Raw genomic sequence first — 24,666 nt, 5'->3', positions numbered from 1 at the left:
GCCAGCTCTGTCACTCTAATTTCAGCGCAGCTTTCCCCCCGCCACAAGCCAAAAGATAGAAACAATCACCCTCCGTTGTGGGTATGAAAAGTAAGGAATTGTGCGCCTGCGCTGGTTCCAAACCGCGAAGGCGTCTGGGAATCCGTTTCCAGGAAGTGATGGCGGGTTAGGCCGGAAGTGGCTTTGGCAGCGTGTGGTAGCAGGAGAGGTGAGTGGGAGGTGGGCGGGCTGAGGGTAGGGAGACACCGACCCGGCTGAACAACTAGGCCTTGTGGTTATCGGGGAGAGGAGAGGTAGCCAGTTGTTAGGAGAGACCTTGACCTTGTGACACCCCTTCTCCTAACTTCTTACCACCCCCCGTCTGCTTCCCCTTTGCCACCTCCGTCTCTATCTCTTCTCTCTTCCCCCCCCCCCCCCTTTGAAATGGCTTCGATATTCGCTATCACTTTTTTTAAAGAAGATTCAGTTGAAGAGAAATCTAATTGCCTGCATGGTGGCTGGTGCACGCATCTACAGTTTAGGAATGTTGTAAGCTTGATCTCTCGCCTTTTGAACTCGCTGTCAGCTGGGACAAGCTTGGAGCATTAGAGTCAACCTGAGCAGATCCAGGATGGGCAGGGTGTTGGGGATGTGGGTGGCAGGGTTGGGGAGGAGAGAAATCAAACTGGTTCTTGCTCCCTTGTTGTAATACAGTGGCCATGAGTGGTTTCTGCTGAACATGTAACTAGGTTTAAGTATAATCCCTTGCCCTCTTTCCCCAGTGTTAAAACAAGTGAGAACAGGTTTGCCTGTGAGCAGTTAGAGTAGGGTGAAATAATAGTGTGGGCATCTGCACTTCTGAGTCCTCAACTTTCGAAGTGGTTGAGTTGGGAGAAAAGTTGAGTAATACATTTTAGTTCAGCTGTATTGTGCTCTTAGCCCATTCAAGTGAATAATTATGAACTTGATCTGTGGTATCGCAGTTTATTTGTTGATCTGTAAGTTGCCTGTTACACTGTTGAGAGTAGCTGCTCACACTGAACTACTGCACGTCAGGGAGTAACACCAGTTCTATTGCTTGTGTTCTGTTGTGTGTTTAAAATTGCACTCGTCTTACACTGCCACCCCCCCCCCCCCCCCCCCCAATATGTCAGAGTGCATCTGAGTCATGCAGGTGGCTGCTAGGACAGATATCTGAGCATCCCATGTGAGCAGCTTGATTCCTTTGCCAGTAGGATATTCCTTTCGCACTCGGTACAGCAGAGATTCTATAGGTACAAGAGAAATGCATGGATGTGAATCTGTACAGGCTGTTGAAGCACCATTTTTTCAATAAAGTTTCTTCTCTCTTGGCTTAGTATTAAATTCCCTTCCATGTACTAGCTCCTATTGAATAGAAAATTCCCTGGTCTGAGCTGATTCTGCCAAGCTCAGCTGCAGAGGCAATGAAGGGTCTACACTATGTCCTTAGGTGGGAAGGCATCGACTTTTTGCCAGGAAACAGTTCCATAAACAAACATAGGAACAGAAGTAGGCCATTCAGCCCCTCGAGTCTATTCCATACCAGGTGCCCTCAAGTATTTTATCCATGTGTTGAGGTATGAGACCTGTTGGGAGACTACTCAGTCACTGGAGAGACACAGTTAAGCCTGTGTCCTTGTCTGGTCTCCACATAGTACATAGGTATGGTTTGCCACTCTTGTTGGGATTGTGGCTGATGTCTTCACTCCACTCTGGGACTGCCCCTCCATCCTATTGCCATGCAGTCTGAGAGCTAATCTAGCACCGAGCAGGGGACTGATCCTGGAATTTTGCTGGTTGGAATGGAGCATCACTTGTTGCAGGAATTAATAAATTTAGTTCAACTGTTGTGTGATGCACCCATTGGTCTGTGACACCAGACGTGATCTAACTTGCAAAAAAAGCCTCTGAGCTGAATGGCCTCTTCTTGTTCCCATATTTATAAGTGAGGCAACTGCAGGCTGCTGCTTTAATGCATTCACACTTGGAATTGTTTATATGTCTTAACATGAACAGCCTGCTTTTACAGATGGCTCAGAGGTTTTTGCTGAGGAGACTCATGTCCCTGACTCTTAGGAAGTCCTCTGGCCCAGTGCGGTCTCAGTCCTCAGCGTTCCTTCCACATCTGAGCTCCCTCTCCTGGCACGCCACCGAGACTTCCTCCCAACGCCAAGCAGGTCCCACCACTGTCAGAGGGTTTTGCGTATCTCCTGCCTGCAGCGTCTCCTTCAACATACAGAGCCAGATGGATTTCACTGACCGGGTCATTAACAGCAAGAAGCCAGTCTTAGTGGATTTCCACGCAGGGTGAGTTGATACTTTTTTTTAATTGCTTGTTGAGTTTCCTTCTTCAGTGCATTTTGAGGTGCTAGTTGTCCAAGTGGCCATTGTTTAAATGGCAGTGGGTTTGCCCTACACTGGAGGCATTGTAACTGAGCCCAATTCTGCTCTTGCCGTACATCTTTAAATCCACTTGCAGCAACGCTTCATTGTGACTGAGCGTGAGAACCTGGATCACTTCCCACCCTAACCATTTCAGAAATGTTGACGCATTTGCTACCTCTTTGACTGAGATTAGCTAACTCAGCAGATTGGCAATCGATCCTGGGGACTTCCTGCTGCATATATCTGTTAAAGCTACAAGTCAATGCCTCACGTATTGACTTCTGCCAGCCATGTTTTTTTTCCCTTGAATGAGTTTATTTAGCTTCCCAATGTTTTAGAGCTACACGACAGCTTATAATTACTCAGTCATGCTGACCAGACCTTTGATCTGTGCTGAGTTAACTGATCACAGATGAAGTGGCAGTTGAAGTGATTCTGCTGGCCTCTTGGCCCCATTCCCACTCTTAATGCAGGCAGTGAGGGAGTGGAGCGGGTGGGCAGTGTTCTGAAGTTGGAACAGGATGGGATCTGGAGCTCAGCTTGGATTAATCAGGGCCTGGAGGCTAAAGGCCTGCTCAGGTCTGCAAATGAGACCCGACCCCAAGCCCGAGTCCTTCCATTTTTTCCCGACACGACGCGACCATTTACCTTCCGTTTTTCATTTTGTTCCTTACCTGCACAAGCTTAAAATAACTGTAATAAAACTAACTTTAAAGTCCAAAAAGTAAATTAACAGTAGAGTTACTTGCCTGAGGTGGTGATCGAGCGTGTCTGATCTGACCCGACCCCAAATGCCAAACCCGATAAATGTCGTTGGGTCCTGTTGGGTTCGGGTCAGATAGCAGGCCTTTACTGGAGGCAGGGTGGTGGATAGAATTGATATCCGAACCGGTTGCTGGTGAGAACTGTTACATGGTGGCTTCAGCTTTACTGTTACAGTTACAGAACAGAATCATACAGCACAGAAAAACCATTCAGCCCATCATTATTCAAGAAGCTTTTATGATTTTGAACACTTTGCTAAATCTTTCCATGACTCTGCTTTAAGGAGAACAACCCCAGCTTCTCGAATTTTTCCACATAACTGAAGTCCCTCATCCCTAGTACCATTCTTGTAAATCTCTTCTCCAAGGCCTTGGCATCCTTAAAGTTTGGTGCACAGAATTGTAAGAAGTTGCAACTCATCCAGAGCTTGACAGGCAGCCATTTACCTAGCTTTTACACCACACTGACCATTCCACTGGTGTCTCTGTTTACGCTCTATTGATCCTTCTCCCAATCCTCTTCATCTAACCCTATCAGCATATACTGCTATTCCTTTCTCCCTATTGTATTTATCTAACTTCCCCTTCGATGCACTCTGCTACCCAAGTTGGTCCATCTTCACTTGAAATCTTGTGCAGACAATAGATAGATGCTTACTGGACAACAGCCAGTTAGGATAAACTGATGGGACAGGAACCCAGGACTCAGTAATGATGGAGGAGCTGAAGTGGGCCATCATCACCAAGGGAGCTTGTCACTGATGTTGACGACTGGCAGCTTGCAGATAATAAATGGAACCTTGGATGGATATACCAGGGAGGAGCTACCATGTTGGAAAGATCTTTTAACTGCCTGTGGTGTCAGTGGCAGCACACTTGCCTGTCAGTCAGAAGGTTGTGGATTCAAGTCCCACTTCAGTAACTTAAGCACTGACACTCCAGTGTGGTACTGAGGGTGTGCTGCACTGTTGGAGGAACCGTATTTTGAACCGACACCCTATCTGCCCTTTATTTGAAGAGCAGCAGAGGCATCTGCCCCTTGTCCTGACCAATATTTAACCCTCAATCAACATCATTAAAACAGATTATTTGGTAATTATCATTGCTATTTGTGGGAACTTGCTATATGCAAATTAGCTTTGGCGTTTCCTACGTTACAATAAGCTATACTTCAGAAGTATTTAATTGGCTGTAAAGCTCTTTACATTATATAAATGCAAGTTTTTTTTTGGTGTGGTGACAGATAGTATAGCACCACAGGAGAATGATGCCAGGGAGGTGGACTGAGGAGCAACTGTGAAAGTAAATCATGTTTATTTTCTACCTGTTCAGACTTTCATAGCTCACTTCAGAGGATCAGGGAGATCTCCAAGTCATAGGCAACTACCAAGCACAGATTCATCACAGTACTGTCTGTGCGGTACGATTCTGCACAAATTGGTTGCTGCGTTTACCTACATAAGTGAGTGCACTTCAAAAGTAACGCTTCGGCTGTGAATTCCCATTTTTCCATTTCCCCCACTTCTTTTAGCGATCACGCTGCGAATGTGAATTGAGTCCTTATTTGTGGTGAGTTTGGTATTTTATGTTATGGGCTTGTACCTCTGGCAATGAGGTGGAGAACATGTCTGTACTCATTTGTGCTCTTGTGCAGAGAGTGAAAGGAAGACAATTCCTTCCAGCTGCTTAAGTTGGAATTTGCATTCTGGTCTTCCAAGGAAGGGATGTGTTTTCACAAGCTTGTACCTCCCAGGAGTTGCAGTGTCCTTCCTTGGCTTAGCAGCATTGCAGCCCCACAGCATAAAGCCTGAAAAAATGTCTCCGCATTGAAAGTTAAATCAGGGGCTGCAGAACTATGGCTCAGGGACAGAAAAAGGCACAGCAATGCTGTTTAATTTCTTTTATTCCTTCACATGATATGGGCGTAGCTGGCAAGGCCAGCATTTATTGCCCAGCCCTAATTGTCCTTCAGAAGGTTGTGGTGAATCCCTGCAGTTCATTTGGTGAAGGTACTCCCGCAGTGCTGTTAGGGAGTGAGTTCCAAGATTTCGATTCAACAATGATGAAGGAACGGCGATTATATTTCCAAGTCAGGGTGGTGCGTGACTTGGCGAGGAACTTGCAGGTGATATTCCCTTGAGCCAGTTGAGTGAGGAAGGAATAACAGCCACCCGTTTTTTGCCACCTCCCTCTCCTGCCACCACCCCCAAATGCCTTGATTGGTTGGAGTATGCTCCTTGGGTCCTGCTGTTTCTCTGAGCCCAGTGAATGCCAACAGGCTATTTGACTATAGGAGTATCACAGCTGAACCTGGTCCTAGCCTTTCAAGTGCACACACACTGGATGTGATGTTTCATAAATGGGAAGCTTTTTTGAAAACGACAGCACTGGCCCTCACTTTATGCTCCTCCTATGCTGCAAAGAAGCTTTCTTGCACTTTCTCCTTGGGGCACCTCTCATTCTGGCCCATTCTTTGACAGAACTATAACAGTGAAGTCCTTGCATCCCCTGGCCTTCCCTTTACCTCCACTATTGTGCATGCTTTTAAAAACCCGAGCTTGGAGTCTTTCAACTCCTCCACTCCTCTCCTGTCCTCATTCCAACCTTGGTGCCATCTTTCACCTTTCCCAACCAAAGAAGGAGTGATTGGACTCCAATCCATTTGCCTGTGGAACGTTTTCTTCACAATCACGTTGCACAGTGTGGCAGTGCTGAGGTGTGCTAGTCTGCGACTCTGAACTGAAGCTATCAAGTGGAGGTCAGGCCTTGCTTCCTACTGGTGGTTGAGAGGAATTGAAGGGGACCCTGGTGTGTCTTCAGAGCATCATACATATGTGTGTAATCGTTTTAAAGGGACAGTGACCCCTCCCCCTCTTGTGACTCCGCTAACTTTACTGGTTCTAAAGAAGCAGTCCCTAAAAAGAAAGGACTTGTATTTATATAGTGCCTTTCACAATCTCAGAACTTCTGAAAGTGCTTCACAGCTAATGAAATAATTTTTGAAGTGTGGTACTGTTGTAATGTCGGAAACACAGCTGCTAATTTGCACACAGGAAGGCCCCACAAACAGCAATTTGATAATGACCAGATAATCTGGTTTTTGTAGTAATAGTTGAGGGATAAATATTGGCCAAAACACCGGAGAGAACATCCCTGCTCTTCAAAATAGTGACATGGGATCTTTTACATTTACCCTGAGAAGACGGGGCCTTGTGTTTTTTATTTGTTGTGGGATGTGAGCGTCATTGGCGAGGCCAGTATTTATTGCCCATTCCTAATTGCCCTTGAGAAGATGGTACAGAGCCACCTGCTTGAACTGCTGCAGGCCTTGTGTGCTGTAGGTATACCCATTGTGATATTAGGGAGGGAGTTCCAGCATTTTCACCCAGGAACAATGAAGGAATGGTGATAGAGTTCCAATCAGGATTGTGTGTGACTTGGATGGGAACTTGCAGGTGGTGGTTCCATGCACCTGCTTCCCTTGTTCCTCTAGATGGTAGAGGTCATGGCTTTGGAAGGTGCTGTCGAAGGAGCCTTGGCAAGTTGCTGCAGTGCATCGTAGATCAGGGTTGTCCAACATATGGTCCACAGGTCAGGATCCGGGTGTAAACTGTTCCCAGGGCCATTCCTCATCCTCACTGTGATCGGAGTTGAGAAATTTCCCTTTGTCAGAACCGGCTGTTAAACTATTGCGCTCTCAGTTTCACAGGTTACAGAGTTGAACACACTTTTCAGTTCTTTTAAAAGTCAGTTCTTCTAAAAAAAGATCATTGTCAGTTTCAGAGGTGACAGCTACTGACATCGGGAACAGCCGTTTCCCAACAGGCTCGGAGTTTTCCGGCAGGTTCTGACTTTTTAATAAAAGCCTGCCTCAGAGAGAGAGACAGACAGGGATGGACGGAGGGAAGGAGAGAGAGAGAGAGAGACAGCCAGAGAGAGGGAGGGAGGGGAAAAGAGAGTCAGTCGTTTACTTACGGCACAGAAGGAGGCCATTCTGTCCATGGAGCCAATGCTGTGTCTCCACGGAGCGAGACAGTCAGTCCCACTCCCTAGCTCCATCCCCATAGCCCTGCAAGTCTATTTCTCTCAGGTGGCCATCCAACTTCCTCTTGACGTCATTGATTGTCTCCACTTCCGCCTTCTGGCCAGCGTGTTCCAGGTCATTACCACCTGCTGCATAAAAACGTCTTCCTCATATTCCCCCTGCACCTTTTGCAAAAAACTTTCAATCTGTGTCCTCTAGTTCTGGAGGGGAGCGGAGAGAGAGAACGAGACAACACACCCACGCACGCGCCCCCACCACACACACGCCCAGCGCGGGGAGAGGGGGGGGGGGAGAGAGATTAAGGTCTCTTCTGAAAGGTGGACATCTATCCAGAATACTCTGCAACGCTACATTAAGTGTGTGGGCAGAGACTGACTACTTATTAAAGCAAAAACAATCCCAGGTATGTCAATAAATCAGTTTTCAATATAGTGACAAGAAAATTAATCTTCTCATTTAAAGCTTCTTCACAAAAATGCTGCTGTTTTTCTTAGATTAATTTTTAATGCCTTTATCTTTCGAAATTTGCACACCGGCCTCCCCCAGGCCAAGCAAAAATTGCAGTGCGGCCCTCCGCCCAAAAAGGTTGGACAACCCTACTGTAGATGGTACACACTGTTGCCACTGTGCACCAGCTGTGGAGGGGTTGCCATTCAAGCAGGCTGCCTTGTCCTGGATGGTGTCGAGCTTCTTCCACTACACGGCTAGCTCGGTTAACAGTGGTGTTACCAAGCCATTCTTTGTGATGGGTCTTGAAGTCCCCCACCCAGAGTACACTCTGTGCCCTTGCTACTCTGTGCTTCCAAGTGGCGCTCAACATGGAGGAGCACTGATTCATCAACTGATGGAGGGTAGTAGTGGTAATCAGCAGGAGATTTCCTTGCCCGTCACATGTCGGCCAGACTCGGTAAGGTGGGTTTTCTTTTGTCAAGGACATTAGTGAACCAGATGGGTATTTACAACAGCCTGGTAGTTTCATAGTCACCCTTACTAGTATTAGCTTTTTATTCCAGATTTTAAAAAATTAAATTTAAATTCCCCCAGCTGCCATGGTAGGATTTGAACTCATCTCCAGGGCATTTGTCCAGGCCTCTGGATTTCTAGTCCAGTAACATTACTACTATGCTACCATTCCTATGTTTCATCTGAAAGACTACACTTTTGACCGTGTAGCACTCCCTCAGTGCTGTGCTGGGAGTGTTAGCCGCGATTCTATGCTCAAGTCTCTGGAGTGAGGCTTGAACCTATGACCGCCTTACACACTGCAGAGAGCTGACACTAACACAGCATGGACATGTAGTGGAGTGCTCACAGGAATGTCTAGGACAATACCCAGAAACCATTGCTTAATTTTCTAAGCCTAGGTCTAAGCAGGAATGTCCTGCCAGTACTTGCTATTCAAGTTCATTCATGCTGAATAGCCACCTGGCTGAGGTATTGGGAATCTGTTGATGCCTGCTGAGTATTGTGGTTTTGAGTCTGCCTTCAGGAGCGAAACCAGAGAAGTGGTGGTTTTAGGCTCAGCTTGGAGTTTCTGTTGGTGAAAAAAGGAAGTATATCTTGGAAAAATTTCAGTGTTTCCTACCTGTTTTTGTTAATGCATATAAAATATATGTGGAGCTGCATTGTTTGGGTGGAATAAACAGCAAGTTTGAACCTCGTGAAGAGAATCAAAGTACTGATCTTTTGCCTTAGTTGATTGCCTTTGGCTCCTTGTGAATTTTAGTGTTCATCAAGATAAGGGATGCTTATTCTAAGGAACAGAACATGTTTCAGCTGTTACCATTGCACAATCCCAGATCCACCATGCTGTGGGTGAGAAACAAATTAAAGCTCTCTAAACGGCCCAACAAAGTGCATAAACTATCTTTCACAGCAGCTGAGGTGACCTAAATGGTTTTTGCCAGGTGAGTGCCATTTAAAGTTCATGCAGTCTCAACTCAGTTCTTACTGGGCTGCACTCTGTAGCAACTGAGTTTATTCTATTTTATGATTCATTCTTAGGATGTGGGTGTCATTGGGAAGGTTGGCATATATTGCCCGTGTGCCTGATGCCCTTGTCCTTCTAGATGGTGGAGTCATGGGAGATGATGCACAAAGTCATTTCATAGAAAGTTTACGGCACCGAAAGAGGCCAATTGGCCCATCGTGTCTGTGCCAGCCGAAAATGATCCACCCATTCTAATTGCACCTTTCAGCATTTGGTCCGTAGCCCTGCAGGTTACGGCACTTGAGGTGCATATCCAGTCGTCTTCTGAATGAGTTGAGGGTTTCTGCCTCTATTACCCTTCCAGGCAGTGAGTTCCAGACCCCCCACCACCCTCTGGGTGAAAAAACATTTCCTCATCTCCCCTCTAATCTTTCTACCAGTCACTGACTTCTCTTCTAAGGTAAACAGCCTTCACCTCCACTCTATGTAGGCCCCTCAAAATTTTGTACATTTCAATTAGATCTCCCCTCAGCCTTCTCTATTCCAAGGAGAGCAACCCCAACCTATCCAGTCTTTTCTCATAGCTGCATTTTTCCAGTCCCGGCAACATCCTCGTAAATCTCCTCTGTACCCCCTGTACTGCAATTACATCCTTTCTGTAATGAGGTGACCAGAACTGCGCGCACTATTCAAGTGGTGGCCTAACCAATGATTTATACAGTTCCAGCATAACCTTCCCGCTGTTATGTCCTATACCTCAGCTAATAAAGGAAAGGATTCCATATGCCTTCTTAACCACCTTATTGACCTGTCCTGCTACCTTCAGGGATCTGTGGATATTTGCTCCAAGGTCCCTCACTTCCCCTACACATCTCTGTGTTTTCCCATTAATTGTGTATTCCTTTCCCTTATTTGACCTCCCCAAATGCATCACCTCACACTTCTCTGGGTTGAATTCCATTTGCCACTTTTCTGCCCATCTGACCAGACCATCAATATCTTCCTGCAACCTATAGCTATCCTCCTCGCCATCTACCACACGGCCAATCTTTGTGTCGTCTACAAACTTCTTGATCATGCCCCCTACATTTACCAAATCTACCAAATATATACCACAAGAAGTAGAGGACCCAGTACTGAGCCTTGTGGAATGCCACTGGAAACAGCCCTCCAGTCGCAAAAACACCCGTCAACAATTGCCCTTTGTTTACTATCACTGAGCCAATTTTGTATCCACCTTGCTGCATTTCCCTGGATCCCATGGAATTATATTTTTTTAACCAGTCTGCCATGTGGGACCTTGTCAAAAGCCTTGCTAAAATCTATGTAGACCACATCAACTGCACTACCCTCATCTATCTTCCTTGTTACTTCAAAATTTTTGTTATCAAGTTGGTCAAACAAGATCTTCCCTTAACGAATCCATGCTGACCACCCTTGATTAACCTGTGCCTTTCTAATTGACAGTTCATCCTGTCTCAGAATAGATTCCAATACTTTGCCCACTACTGAGGTTAGACTGACTGGCGTGTAATTATGCGGTCTATCCCTCGCTCCCTTTTTAAACAGAGGGACAGCGTTAGCAGTCCTCCAATCCTCCAGCACCACACCTGTATCCAGTGAGGACTGGAAAATGATGGTTCGTGAAGAACCTTTCCAGCCTGCAGAGAATGGAGACACTCTCACTCTATTAGTATGAGCATATTTAGACTCAGGCCCCAGAGGCTGATAGCAGGTTTGCTGAGCCACTTTGCCACCCAGTCGCAGGATCCAATCCAATCCATAGGAACTGTTTCTTTAGATAGGAAAATTATACATCACTTGCCTATTTAAGAAAGGTGAGAGGGAAAGCAGAGAATTATAGACCAGTTAGCCTAACATCTGTTGCCGGGAAATTACTGGTGTATAATTAAGGACAGAGTGACTGAACGCCTTGAAAGTTTTCAGCTGATCAGAGCACAAAGGCACAGACTGCTTTATTGCAAAAGTTGCGTATGGAACTGAAAACTATGCAGTCATCAGCAAACGTCCTCACCTTTGACCATATGATGAAGGGAAGGTCATTGAAGCAGCTAAAGATGGTTGGGCCTACTCCTTTTCCTATATTCCTCTGTTCCTGCTTTTGTATATTCACATAGCTTACTGGTTTCTGTTGCCTTCCCATTTGTGCTGTGTTTGTTTTGTCCTTCATGTGGAATGTGAATTGAGCTAAATTTTCACGATCCTAGTGAGTTGATTACAACAGCACATTGTGGTGCGAAGGTTTTGCTGTCTGTAAAAAGTACTGTGGGCTTGGTGAGTAGCACGCTCGACTCTGATTTTTGGGTTTGAGCCCTACTCTAGAGACTTGAGCATGAAGTGTAGTACTGAGGGAGTGATGCACTGTCGGAGATATTGTCTTTCAGGTGAGACATTAAATCAATGTCCCATATGCTTTCTCAGGTGGACATAAATGATCCCACAGCACTATTGTGAAGAAGAACAGGAGTAGGCCATTTGGCCCCTTGAGCCTGCTCTGCCATTTGATAAGAGCACGGAGTTCTGATCAATATTTTTATCCCTCAACCAACATCACAAACAGATTATCTGGTCCTTATCACATTGCTGTTTGTGTGATCTTGCTATGCACAAATTGGCTGCCATATTTCCTACATTACAACAGTGACTATACTTCAGTGGTACTTGAGTGTCTGTATATTGTGTTGACCAGAAAGCTGCATCTCTGGTCTGTGCTGATCTGAGCTGGGGCTGCAATGGAAATGCTGAAATTGGACCTTGTGCCTTTGTACTTAAACTAGTAGTGGGGTTGGGGGAAGGCCTGTGATAATTGGACATGTATGTGTGGACTTTAGGGATTTGGCTGAGGGATTTCAATATGTTATTGTTTAAGTTCAGATAGGAGGTAAATGGGATTTCAAAACTTTGGCTTTCAAAGAATCCTGTGTCTCTGAAGGGCCGACTAATATACACAACTATCTGGATCTGTCCACCAGTTCCACGAGAATCAGTAAACCATCACTGTCTGTTTACAGAACGTGGAAACAGGAGGCCATTCAGCCCCTTGAGCTTGTTCCTCCAGTTTAATTAGATCATGGCTGATCTGAATGTGGCCTCAACTCCACTTTCCTGTCTGCTCCCCATAACACTTGAGTCCCTTGTCTAACAAGAGTCTAACTCAGCCTTGAATATATTCAATAACCCAGCCTCTACTGCTCTCTGAGGAAGTGAATTCCACAGACCCTCTGAGAGAAAAAAAACTACTTCTGATGTCTGTCTTAAGTGGGAGATCTCTTATTTTTAAACTGTCCCTTGGTTCTAGTCTCACCTATAAGTGGAAACATCCTTCCAGCATCCACCCTGTCAAGACCCCTCAGGATCTTGTATGTTTCAATAAGATCACCTCTCATTCTTCTAAACTCGAATGGCTTTAGGCCCATTTCTGTCCAACCTTTCCTCATAAGATAACCCCTTCATCCCGGGCATCCGTCATGTGAACCTTCTCTGAACTGCTAATGCAATTTTATTCTTTATTAAGGGGACCAAAACTGTATATAGTAATCCAGATGTGGTCTCACCAAGGCCCTGTACACTGTAGCAAAACTTTCCTACTTTTATATTCTATTACCCTTGCATTAAATGACAACATTCCATTTGCCTTCCTAATCACTTGCTATACCTGCATACTATTTGTGATTCACTTACCAGGACACCCAGATCCCCCTGTACAACAACGTTCTACAGTCTCTTTCCATTTAAATAATCTTCTTTTCTATTTTTCCTGCCAAAGTGGACAAGTTCACATTTTTCCACATTATACTCTACATCTGCCAAATTTTTGCCCACTCACTTTATCTATATCCCTTTGTAGACTTTGTCCTCTTGCCTATCTTTGTGTCATGTGCAAATTTAGCTACCATACATTCAATCCCTTTATCCAAGTCATTGATGTAGATTGTAAATAGTTGGGGCCCCAGCACAGATTCCCTGTGGCACTCGATTAGTTACATCCTGCCAACCCCAAAATGACCCATTTATGCCTACTCTCTGCTGCTTGTTAGCTAACCAATCCTCTAATCATTCTAATATGTTACCTCCGACATCATGAACTCTTATCGTGTGTAGTAACCTTTTAATATTCTTGCCTAGAAAAAAAAATCTATCCATATTAGTTGAGACATTTTCAATTGATGCACAACATCAGTTTTCTGGGGGTGGGGGAGTTCCCGATTTTCCACTGCCCTTTGTGTGAAGTAGTGCTTCCTGGTATCACCCCTGAACAGCTTAGCTCTAATTTTAAGGTTATGCACCCCTCGTTCTGGACTCCCTCACCAGAGGAAATAGTTTCTCCACTATCTATCCTATCACCTCTTTGAATTGCCTCAATTAGACCATCCATTATTCTCTATAGTCAAGAAAATACAAACATTCCATGTTAGCTCCTTCTCTCACCACAGATGCTGCCAGATCTGTTTGCAGCATTTTCCGTTTGTATTTCAGATTTCCAGCATCCCAGTATTTTGCTTTTGAAGTACAAACCTAGTCTATGCAACATAAATTAATCAGGTCGAAAGATTCTTGTTGCAAGGGCATGTTCATAGATGGGGACAATGGCATCTGTGATCTCTGGCTGAGCTGTCATAGGGATGTATGAGAGCAAGGCAGTGGAAGTCTGTGAATTAACACCAACTGTGATCAGAACCATTTTTTGGGTATTAATCACTGCTCCAACAGCTTGACTAGTTCAGTTTTGAATCATCGTCTAGACTTCAAGGGTTGACGTTGTAATTGTCACCCATGTGACACATTAAGTCAGTTGAAGATTTATAAAGCATTGTTTCATCCATAAACCTTGTTCCATAATCTGTTGAAGAATAATGACCTAGAAATTTTCATAATTACCTGAAGGGAAAAAAATTTGCATGGCTGTGGAGAAGGGACCACAGTGGTAAGTGAGTTGCTCTTGCAAAGAGCTGGCACAGACGTGATGGGCCGAATGGCCGCCTTCTGTGGTGTAACTGTTCTGATTCTATAAAATGGTATTTAACTTCTCATAGATTGTCCTTGTTTAAAGTGTTATACCTTTAGCTTCTTGTGCATCCGTGTATTATTCTACTTGAATATTAGCTTTAGTCTGTACCCAGTGGCCTGACCGTGTGGTACCCAGTATGGTGCTAATGTAGATCAGGAATTTCTGGCATTGCAGTAGCTGTGTTTCACAATGGTGGTCAAACAATTATAGTTTGAGCTGGAATTCACTAAACTGGCTAGCCCAGGGAGACAGGAGCTTTGCCAGTTCTGGCAATTCAAAAGTTAACTGGTTTAATGTGACTTTGAGTTCTTAAGACCCTCCTATATGTAGTAAATGTTGAATTGATGTCATCAAAGATCAATAAAACCTGTTGGTTTATTACTCTATGAATGATTTCTATAAATGATCTCACAGTGCACAGTGTTACTTGAAAGTAGACTGCAGCCTGATCAAGGATTTACTGATAATGTACTCGGTACCAGCGCAACCATTGCCGAGCTGGATTGAAGCAATATAGCATTGGACACCCTGCAATCAGTGCCCATACCTCTGAGCTGCCGGTGAGTGGAGGGAGGCGAATTCCTCCGGGCCCCAGCTCCTGATTGCTTTCCCTATGGTGTGTGGTTATTGGGTGAGGACACCACTGTGCCCAGCTGTGATGCCTCCCATGCTTAAATAACCACTCACTGTCTTAGCCATCCATCATATGAGGCAACCAATTGGGCAGTGCCATTGCAATTGTTATCCAGCCAGAGTCAGCACTGCCACAAAGAATTCACTCCATCATGGGTGATGGGAGGAGGGGGAGGGAGGAGCAGAGAGAAAATTCAGCTTTGTTTCTCATTCTGGTTGATCGTTCAAGAAATGTGCTGCGTGTTTCTACATTTCATAGAATTATGCATGAATAGGATGGGAATAGAGGGATACGGTCCCCGGAAGTGCAGAAGGTTTTAGTTTAGGCAGGCATCAAGATCGGCGCCGGCTTGGAGGGCCGAATGGCCTGTTTCTGTACTGTTCTTCTTTATACAGCACAGCAGGCTGTTTTGCCCATCGTGCCTGTGCTGGATCTTTGAAAGAGCTATCCAATTCGTCTGACTCCCCTGCTCTTTCCCCATAGTCCTGCAAATGTGTTCTTTTTAATATTTATTTAATTCCCTTTTGAGAGTCACTATTGAACCTACTTCCAGCACCCTTTTGGGCAGCGCATTTGTCGTATTGTTTTGCCATTTTTGCTAAACTACGCCCTAACCTTGATGTTTGTGTGAGGCAGAAGGGAATTAGAAATGAAGACATGCACTTATCTCACAGGACATCCCAAAGCGCTTTACAGCCAATTAAATTCTTTTTAAAGTCAATGTTGTAGGAAATGCGAGAGCCAATTTGCACACAGCAAGCTCCCACAAAAAGCAATGTGGTAATGACTCGATAATCTGTTTCACTGCTGATTGAGGGACAGATATTGGCCAGGACATCAGGGAGAGCGCCCCTGCTGCTCTTCGAATAGTGCTATGAGATCTTTTACATCCACCTGAGATAGCAGATGGTGCCAAGTTTAACGTCTCATCTGAAAGACAACACCTCCAACAGTTGATGCTCCCTCCACTAGAGTGTCAGTCTAAATTTTTGTGCTCCAGTCTCCTTGAGTGGTCCTTGAACCTGTGACTCTTTGCCCCAGGCTACCAACTGAACCACAGCTGACACTAGTAGAGAAAAAAAGGGGAGAAATGAAAATTAAAACAAGTGCTGGAAGTGCAGCATGGACAGAGGGGTTAATGTATCTGGGAGGGAGTCTTTGTCAAAGTTTAGTCTCCATGAAGTATTCCCCTCTTAGATGCTGACTGGTCTTCTGTCTGTTTCTTGTATCTTCTATTTCTTTTATAAAATGAAGGTGCTTATTGCTGTGGAATGCTCTTGAAGTCAGTCCTGCAGCCTCACCTGCTCCAAGGTGTTAAAAGCTCAACAATAGTGTGTGTGGCACAGCTGGGTGGATAAATGCTTGATGGAATTTAAGGAAAGGCAGGGCACTGTACACTTGTGCTAAAAATAGGATGTCCCAGTGCTCCCGGAAGGTGACCAGGTGCAGCAAGGCAGATCAGGGTGAGATGTTGGACAGCGCTGTCGTGTCACCATCTCACAGCTGCTGAGGCCAGTAGAATCCTCAGGTGTGTAAACAGCTTGCAGAGTTTGTCAGCTGATCCTGACATTGAGATACAGGTGAAGCCTCAGGGTTTGGAAAGTGGCCAGAGTTGATGTCACTGCGATGTAGAGAAAGGCTCGAGAATCTTATTTCTTGGAGAGGGTGGGGTGCAAGAACTGGAGGAGAAGAATAAAGATGATCATCAAATTTGGCTCTGCACCTGTCTTAGAATACTCAGGTTTCTAGGGCTCATTGGTGTCAGTCAATAAATGCACGGCCCATTATAGTACTGAGTTGTATAGTCCAAGGCAGGCTCAGATTCAGTCACTCATCCTCACTAGGTTAGCTCATCTCTGCTCGGCTGACTGTTGGCCTTTGTCTCTGGGATAGGACAGGGGCGGAATCGGCTAGCGTCCCAAACTCTGATCACTGTCCGGTGCCCTCTGCTGGTACCCGTGTCTGTAGATATAGGCCAAGGACAGGGTCAAATCAATGGAGAAGTGGAATATTCTGTCTAGACTCAGTGTATCTGGTATACTGTGAAGAATGACCATTTGGGTGAGATACTGGAGAGCTCCTGGGAACTGTGCCCCAAAGATGAGTGGGCTCTCGAGATTTGATGAAGTAATTCATGGCCTTGTTAATGCAGCTGCCTTCACCATTTCTCTGTCTGCTCCATCAGGTGGTGCAACCCTTGCCGTGTTCTTGGTCCAAGACTTGAGAAGATGGTGGCGAAACAGGAGGGGAAAGTCGTAATGGCAAAAGTGGACATAGACGATCACACAGATCTCGCCATTGAGTATAACGTACGGGCATGTGATCACATTACTTAATGCTGGGCAAAAGGACTTTTTAAGAAGCCCCCACTCCCACACTTACTTAACTTCACTTGTCAAATATATCCCGAACATGAAACAATAGAACAGAAACAAATTTACGGGATTTAATGCTTCTTTTGAAAACCCGGCATTGTTTCCCATGTGAACAATGCTGTGAGGTGTCAGTGCTCCACTAAAAGGTAAATACTGCCCCCCCCCCTCTGCACCATCTTCATGGAGCTGGTGATATTCAGCAGTTTCTTTTTTATTGTTAGATGAGCATCCGTATCTGACCTGGATTTAATTGGTAAATCTGTTGGTCTCTGGCACGGTTACTTCTAGTTAAGTGTATTAATAAGTACAAGCAAGAGGCCAGTTTTGGAGAAGCGCAGAGATCTTGGAGGGTTGTGGGACTGGAGGAGGTTAGAGATGGGGAGGGGTTGGGCTCATGCAGGGATTTGAAAACATGGATGAGAATTTTAAAATTAAGGCATTGCTTGACCAGTGAGCACAGAGTGATGGGTGAATGGGACTGGGTGCAAGTTAGAACACTGGCAGCAGAGCTTTGGATGAGCTCATGTTTACAGAGGTTTGGAGATGGGAGGTCATCCAGGACCACATACAGTTTCTTAATTGTTCTAAGTGCCTGTCAGTCCTGTGAGTGACAAACTTGATTGCCAATATTTGTCTCCCCTTTGGGATGAGGATTTGGAGGCTGAAGCTTTTTTTGGATCAGGTGGTCCTGAAGGCAGAGGATATTTAGGGAAGACAAACAAAGGTGAAAGTGTAACACTCTGGCATAGTGCAGTACAGAGTCCAGCTGCTCCGAGGGGCTGGGCCACTCAATTGATCCACTTCTTATCGTAGTGTACATAAAATTAGTTGATTGCTGGAAAACCCAGGCGCCAGCCCTGTGTACTGTACAAGTCTGAATTCCAATCTGAGTTGGGCCCAATTTAGCATTTCACACATTGAGCTAGAGAAAGAAATCTGTCGTGCAATTCAAACTTGAACATTTTATGTCCCACTGGTATAGGTATTCTTAAACTGTCTTCCCTGTGCTAATTGGGTCTTATCTAACCTGAATCCACAGCATCTGTGTTTTCATGGTTGACTGCTGTGAATAGAAGCTCACTGGTTCACCCAAGAGCAGCTAAACAGACCTGTTTAATTTGGGTTCAGTCCAGCTTGTTGATTTATCGTGCTGACATTCCTGAATGGAACGCACAGTAAATCTGGAAGGGGGATTGAACTGATGTTTGACCCAGACTGAATTCCTAGGTGTTGAGGTACAGAGGCAGGAGTCAACGAATGGCGAATGTTGGTTTGTTTTACCTCACCCTGCTGAGTTCATACTCTGGACTGTTGAGAGGCCACGAGTAGGGAGCTGGGGCCTCCCAAAGGTTTGGGGGAGGGGGTTGGGAGGTTGGTGAAACTGGGGCCTCGTGAGGCTTCATCAGATGGCATTGCAGAAAGTCAGGGTATAGTACCAGGATGCTCTACAGCAGGCGCTGCAGAAGTGGTGAGACTTGGAGAGGTGAAGAGGGTATAGATAGAATCATAGAGCACAGAAGGAAGCCATTTGGCCTTTGAAAGCTATCCAATTAATCCCACTCCCCTGTTCCCCACACTCCTGCAATTTCTTTTCTAAGTATTGATCCAGTTCCCTTTTGAAAGTTACTATTGAATCTGCTTTCACCAACCTTTCAGGCAGTGCATTCCAGATCATAGAGATATTCTGTACTCGGAAAAAAAAAAGTCTGGTTATTGTAAGACTTCAGATTAAATAGAAGATATCTGATCAGACCATAAAATCACAGTGCACTTAATAAGTTAATGGGGCACAAGAGTTAAGCCCATGTGATTTGTTTGCTGCTCCTGTTCCTGGAGCATGTTATATCTGGCAACACGCACACAACTTGTGTTTCTTCTCTTCGCCCTCCCCACCCCCCCAACCCCTCAGGTTTTGACTGGATAATTGTAAACTGGAATGGTTCTCTTCCATGTAGCTCTGTGGAGTACCTAAGGGTGAGTGGCCTTTGGGGGCACTAGCTCCATGCATATCGTAAGATGGAGTATGCAGAAACCTGGGAGAACCACTCCACACAGCACAACTGGAAATCTTCAATTATACCCGGTTGCAACATTTGTGCGACTCTCGTGGCAGCCTGGCTCTCCCAAAGTTAGTCGCACTCTGGTCTGTGGATTAAAAGGTTGAAGATTGATGCTTTATCTGAGGATGTTGGCCAACCACCCTTTGCAACTGAGGGAGTGCTGTGTTATTGCAGGAGCTGCCCTTCAGGTGAGATTTTGAGGCCCCATCTTTATGTTCTGATGGTTCAGCTGATACACGATCCCAGTGCTATTGACAGAACTAGGAGTGGTCAACATTCCTTCCCCGGCCAACATCACCAAAATCAATGAAGTGGTTTATCGCATTGCTAATTGGGGTCTTGCTGTGCACAAAATTTCTGCCATGTTTGCCTACATAAGGCAATGGACTAAAATGTAAGTCGTTGCATAATGCAGTATAATTCTGGGTCTGTTATATCATCTCCAGCGCTCGACTAGTGGTGTTCCCATTCCCCTTTTATTTACTTCAGTTATGTGGAGAGACCGGAGATCCTGGTTTGCTCTCCTTAGAGAAGGTTAAGGAGAAATTTATTAGAGGTGAAGGGTTTTGAAAGAGGAAATAAAGAGAAACAGTTTCCATTGGCAGGAAGGTCAGTAACCAGAGGACACAGATTTAAGGTAAGTGACAAAAGAACCAGAAGGGAGATGAGAATTTTTTTTATGCAGCAAGTTATGATTATCTGGAATGCACTGATTGATAGGGTGGTGGAAGCAGATTCAATAGTAACTTTTGTTATGACCCAGGCGGGAGGAGTGCACTGTTAATTCAGTCCCATTTCTCTATGGGTCACAGCGTATCAATAAATTTTCCCACCTACCGAAAAACAGCCAATTACAAACTCTATTTGTCCCCCAGAATAAAGCACACCAATTACGATTCTTTAATCAACAACAAAATTAACTATTTATTATAAAAACAAGTCTTAACCAATAATAAAATATACAAAAAGCTCCTTATTTTCCTAGCCCTCATGCACACACACATATATATTTTTAAAAAGTTAACCGGGGAAGAAAGGATTTTGGTTTACAGCTGTTTCATAGGACTAAAAGGAATAATAAAATAACTTAGTATGTCATGTTCTGGTAGGAAGTTCTTTGGTTTGATGAGGTGTTCCAGAGTCGAATAGTTGAATGCCACTCGAAGTCTTTCCAGGTGAGGTTGATGAACAGTCTGTGATGGGTAGGCGTTCAAGGCAATTCAACTGCAGCAGGTGTCACGTAGGTCTTTCATCAGGGGTGTAGCAATGGGTCTGCTTGGGTCTTATAGCAGTAAACGATTTCTTCAGATTTCAGGATTTCTTAAAACGCAGGCGGCAGCAGGAACTACACTTGATGCAGGGATTCCTCAGACAGGAGGCAATAGGAATCTGCCATCTTTGAAATACAGGATTCCTTTACAGAGAGAGGTAACACTTTTTTGGGTCTTCCTCACTGATCTCCAGGCAGGTCAAAACCAAATTTCAAAATGCCTGCTCTTTGTCCAACTCACAGGGTTTTTTAAAGGGTCCAAAGTGAAACCAAAACCTTCTCCAGATATCTTCTGAGCCACCGATTTCCAACAAACAGCTGCATTGTGAACTAACATTTACTCTTTCATTTTGAGTTCCAGTTACACAAATGAAAACATAAGATTCCTGTGTTTTGCCCAATGATTTGCAGGTGACTGTGGTCCCGACTGTAATCGCTGTGAAGGATGGGGATGTTGTGGGCAAATTCGTAGGCGTTAAAAGTGAAGATGACCTAGAAGTCTTCATCAAGAAGCTGATTTGATGGTGTCCGAACTGATGCCCTGTAAAGGTTTTACGGGATGGCTGTAAGACTGTCGTGTGATCCTCCATTTCCCAGCTCCATGTTTCCTTTGTTTTGTAAAGTAGGCCTGTGTCCAGAGATGCTGCTGCAAACTACCTGGCTGGCTGAGATTCCTGCCTCTGCACACACTCAACAGCTAGTAAATCTTGCCATAACTGAGGCTTCTGTCTCCTGTCATCTTCTGAAATCTTTAAGCACTGTCACACAACAAACACGACAGAATCTACTGACTCCAGCTACTTTGTAGCAGCCTCCAGCCAGTAGAACCTTGTTACAACAGCACTAGGAAATTCTTCTGTCTTCCCTGCTCCATCTGCTCTGCTTTACACCTCCAGCAGCCAGTGTGTGATCTTCAGTTCCACTCCACTGTCTCATCAATTCACTTGTCCTTCTCCATCCTCCTCCCCCCGAGCCCCCCCCCCCACCCCGGTGCCCCCAACTGTCCATGTCTGCATGTCCTCTGGACTGTGTGGTGCTGCACAGCGTCTCACACCAGACAGCTAACAATAAGAAGTTCACCATCGATCCTAGTCATTGACCTGACTTGCATTGAACAGCATAGCACCAAGCAGAAGCTGTGAGCAGAAGAAATGTTTGTAGGTGAGGGGCTGAGACAGAATTGACCTGTTGCAGTCACTGGCGAGTCTTGATTTTTAAAAAAAGGGCAGATCATTGGACGTGAATTGGAAGTGACTGTGATCAGCCAGTAAGACAAAGTACAAGGGGGTGTTAGACATATTACAACAGAGAGAATCTACCATTTAAAAATATGTCTTAAAAATCTCATTCTAGCTCTGCCAGCAGGAGCGATTCAATTAGAAGCAATGACCTGGATGCTGGAGAAACTGTGCTGCTAATCTCCGCCTCCTGTGAAGAAAGGGTTTGAAACGGATCTTGCCACAAACTGTTTCTTTGGTTAATCAATATTTTAATTCTAAACGTGCTGTCTCCTTTTGTCTAGTCTGGGATCGGGGGCAGCGAGTAATCATGCTGTTTTGTTAAAAGTGAGCTTTGCTTTTCGCTGCTGGGTGCTGAGCTTTAGCAGATTGAATAAGAAATTTGAATTTTGACTATTCTAATGGATAGAATAATTATGAATATATGGACAGCACAGAAGCTGTTTATTTGGAGTCTTGGTTCATGGACTTGTACTGAATTTATTCTCTATCCTCTTTTCCCATCTACCCAAAAAGCTCTGGTCTCCAGCACATGGAGTGCCTCTGCCTGTTATCTAAAAGAGAAATGAAAACTGGCAGGATCCTTGAATCAATTTACAGGGGGCACTGCTGACTGGTGTGCTGGGCCACAGGAACAGATGGTCCCTGGGTTCAATCCTTCCTCTGTACTGAACTTGGCGGGGACACAGTTGCAGTGAGCCTCAGTATCCCTGGATTTAGGGAGAGGACAGATGAAGCTGGTGGCTCCCCTGTGGTGTAGCGCACTGTTAAATAGCCTGCCGATGCTCGCAGTCTGGGCTCATCCTTCAAGAATGGCCATTTGAACGATTCACTGGGAGGGAAGGAGAGTCAGCTTGACCCGAAAATATGAGGCTCTTTTCTTTAGCAGCTGTGTCCTCAGTGTGTCAGTCTCCCAGTGGTGCTTTTCACCTACCCAATCAGCAAGTGCTCTGAGCGTTGGACAAATCAGACGGTGCCTGGCAGATTAGAGAGATATAATCCTGAATTGTGTCCAGTGCAATGAAACTGGATGTGTTGCATGATTTGGTGGAAATGATTGGTTTCTAAATGCAGTAATTAGCTAAAGGTTAAAGAAATTGTAAAAAAAAATCAAAGTTTAAATGGTGCTTAAAATAAAACCAGCATACGTTGAGTCCTGGTCCCATTGTTTTCCCTCATGCTTTCCTCAGCTGGGCCTCGCTTTGTTCCGTATATCAGCTGTGAGTGAGTGGATGGATTGGGTCAGGAACCTGCTGATTTACAGGGGTGCAATATGGTGATTTCAGTTGTTTCCCACTACTGGTGGGTCTGCATTCTGTGCTGGAGCTAACAGCACTGTGGGTGGTCACATCTACTTCCTACCATACTACACACAATTAATGTGAGGAATCTCCTGCCATATTATGCCCCAAATTAATGAAACGCAATCAATCTCTCAAATAAAACCTTGGCTGAAATCAGGATTCCACACCCCTTCTGAATAAACTGGTCATGTTTCAGGAAGCTGATGGCCAGGTGTTCCATGCAACTCTGCCCAAGTCTGAAATCAGTGACGAATGTCCATTCAAACCAGGTACATTAATAAACTGTCTGCTCAAACTTGGTTAATGTTTATAGTAACCCATTAAAAACAATCATGGAATGTTGGGGGCTGAGGCCTTCACAGTGAATTCAGTTGGATAGAACTCAAAAGTTGTAGTTTTTAATACAGCATTGAAATATTTTACCTGGTGGGAAGGTCCTTGGCTTTAAACACCAGTCTCATCTGAATTAAATTATCTCCAGCAGAGCAATAATGGTCCAGTAAACTGGCCTAAGCAACTGAGCTGGTGTATGGGGGGAGGAGTGTTGGGAATGCACCAGCATTGCAGCCCTGATCAATTGTCAGTGACCAGTTGCTGGATAATGCTTTTATCTGGAAGTGGATTGAAGGAAGGATCAATCTCAACTGCATGACCCTGATAGATTTCTGGCAGTCACTGTCTAAGCTTATCCTGGAAGGCTGCAGCAGTGAAATCTGAGACAGAAATGGGCTGTTTTGAGTGGCAAGTGCTATTGTGGGTCTAAACCTTTGGCCCGCCTGACCATAGCTCCTAGTCACAAGTGCTTTGTGTGAAGCGCAGTGATTGCCATGTAGGTAACACTGGGCTCCAAGCACATGTCTTACTATCAGGAGCTGCTCAGTGACAGCCTCTGGTGTAAGTTTGGTTGAGGAGAGATCCAAGAGCCAATAATGGATTGGGCGGGTGGGGGTGATGAGGGCAGCAGTCAGTTTTTGAAAAACTTCATGGGAGGCCCAATCTGGGACTGGAGCTGCTGTTTATTTTCAGGATTTGAATTTAACACCTGTTTAACTTGACTAAAGCTTTTAATGCAGTAATTCTTTCCAGCTGCCATAGTGAATTTATTAAAGGGCAAGACTTGTGTTCCCTTTTAGTGTCTGGTCATTTGTTTTAACACTCAATGATCCCATAGACCCAAAGTGGTTCTAAAATGCTGTCTTTTCATGTGCAGTTTTGGCTGCTTCTCTTCCTGACAGTTTGCACCTGATAGATAAATACCACACTGAATTTTAAGCCTATTACCTGTTTGAAACACCCAGGCACATTACAGGTCTTTGCCAACAGCACTGGCATCCTTCCAATATTACCCCCACCCTCCTCTTTCCCAGCACACACTTCCCCAGCGCAGAGGCACAGACCTTTTTCACTAACCGAATTTTCTTTGCGGCAGATCACGCGGGTGATGCAGGGCTTGGGATGAGGAGTTAGTGGTTTAATTTAATTGTCAAATTGAGCTCCTTAACCTGTGATTTTCACATTGCTCATTTTGTAACCAAATTCTGACTTTAACTGTTTAAAATGTTAATTTTTGCCACCAATGTAATAGATTTATTATAAATAAACTTTAATAGCAAATTAAATGGTTTTTAAAAA

The 24,666-nt window shown here is 44.8% G+C and overlaps 1 protein-coding gene across 4 annotated transcripts; it reads left to right on the top strand.

The window, feature by feature from the left end:
• txn2 (thioredoxin 2) lies at positions 1-24,666 on the top strand. 4 transcript variants are annotated; one of them, XM_068019368.1, is made up of 5 exons: positions 1-208; positions 2,030-2,307; positions 16,973-17,096; positions 20,531-20,650; positions 20,904-24,666. In XM_068019368.1, exons 2-5 carry the CDS (start codon positions 2,030-2,032, stop codon positions 21,012-21,014), a joined length of 633 nt encoding a protein of 210 aa, XP_067875469.1. In that variant the 5' UTR covers positions 1-208; the 3' UTR covers positions 21,015-24,666. The 4 variants fall into 4 exon arrangements, with proteins under 4 accessions (XP_067875469.1, XP_067875473.1, XP_067875470.1 ...); XM_068019369.1 differs by lacking the exon at positions 1-208 and adding an exon at positions 209-293; XM_068019371.1 differs by lacking the exon at positions 1-208 and adding an exon at positions 310-877.

The sequence above is a fragment of the Heterodontus francisci genome, chromosome 41 (assembly GCF_036365525.1).
Source record: "Heterodontus francisci isolate sHetFra1 chromosome 41, sHetFra1.hap1, whole genome shotgun sequence".
NCBI lineage: Eukaryota > Metazoa > Chordata > Chondrichthyes > Heterodontiformes > Heterodontidae > Heterodontus > Heterodontus francisci.
This window is presented reverse-complemented; position numbering and strand designations above follow the sequence as displayed.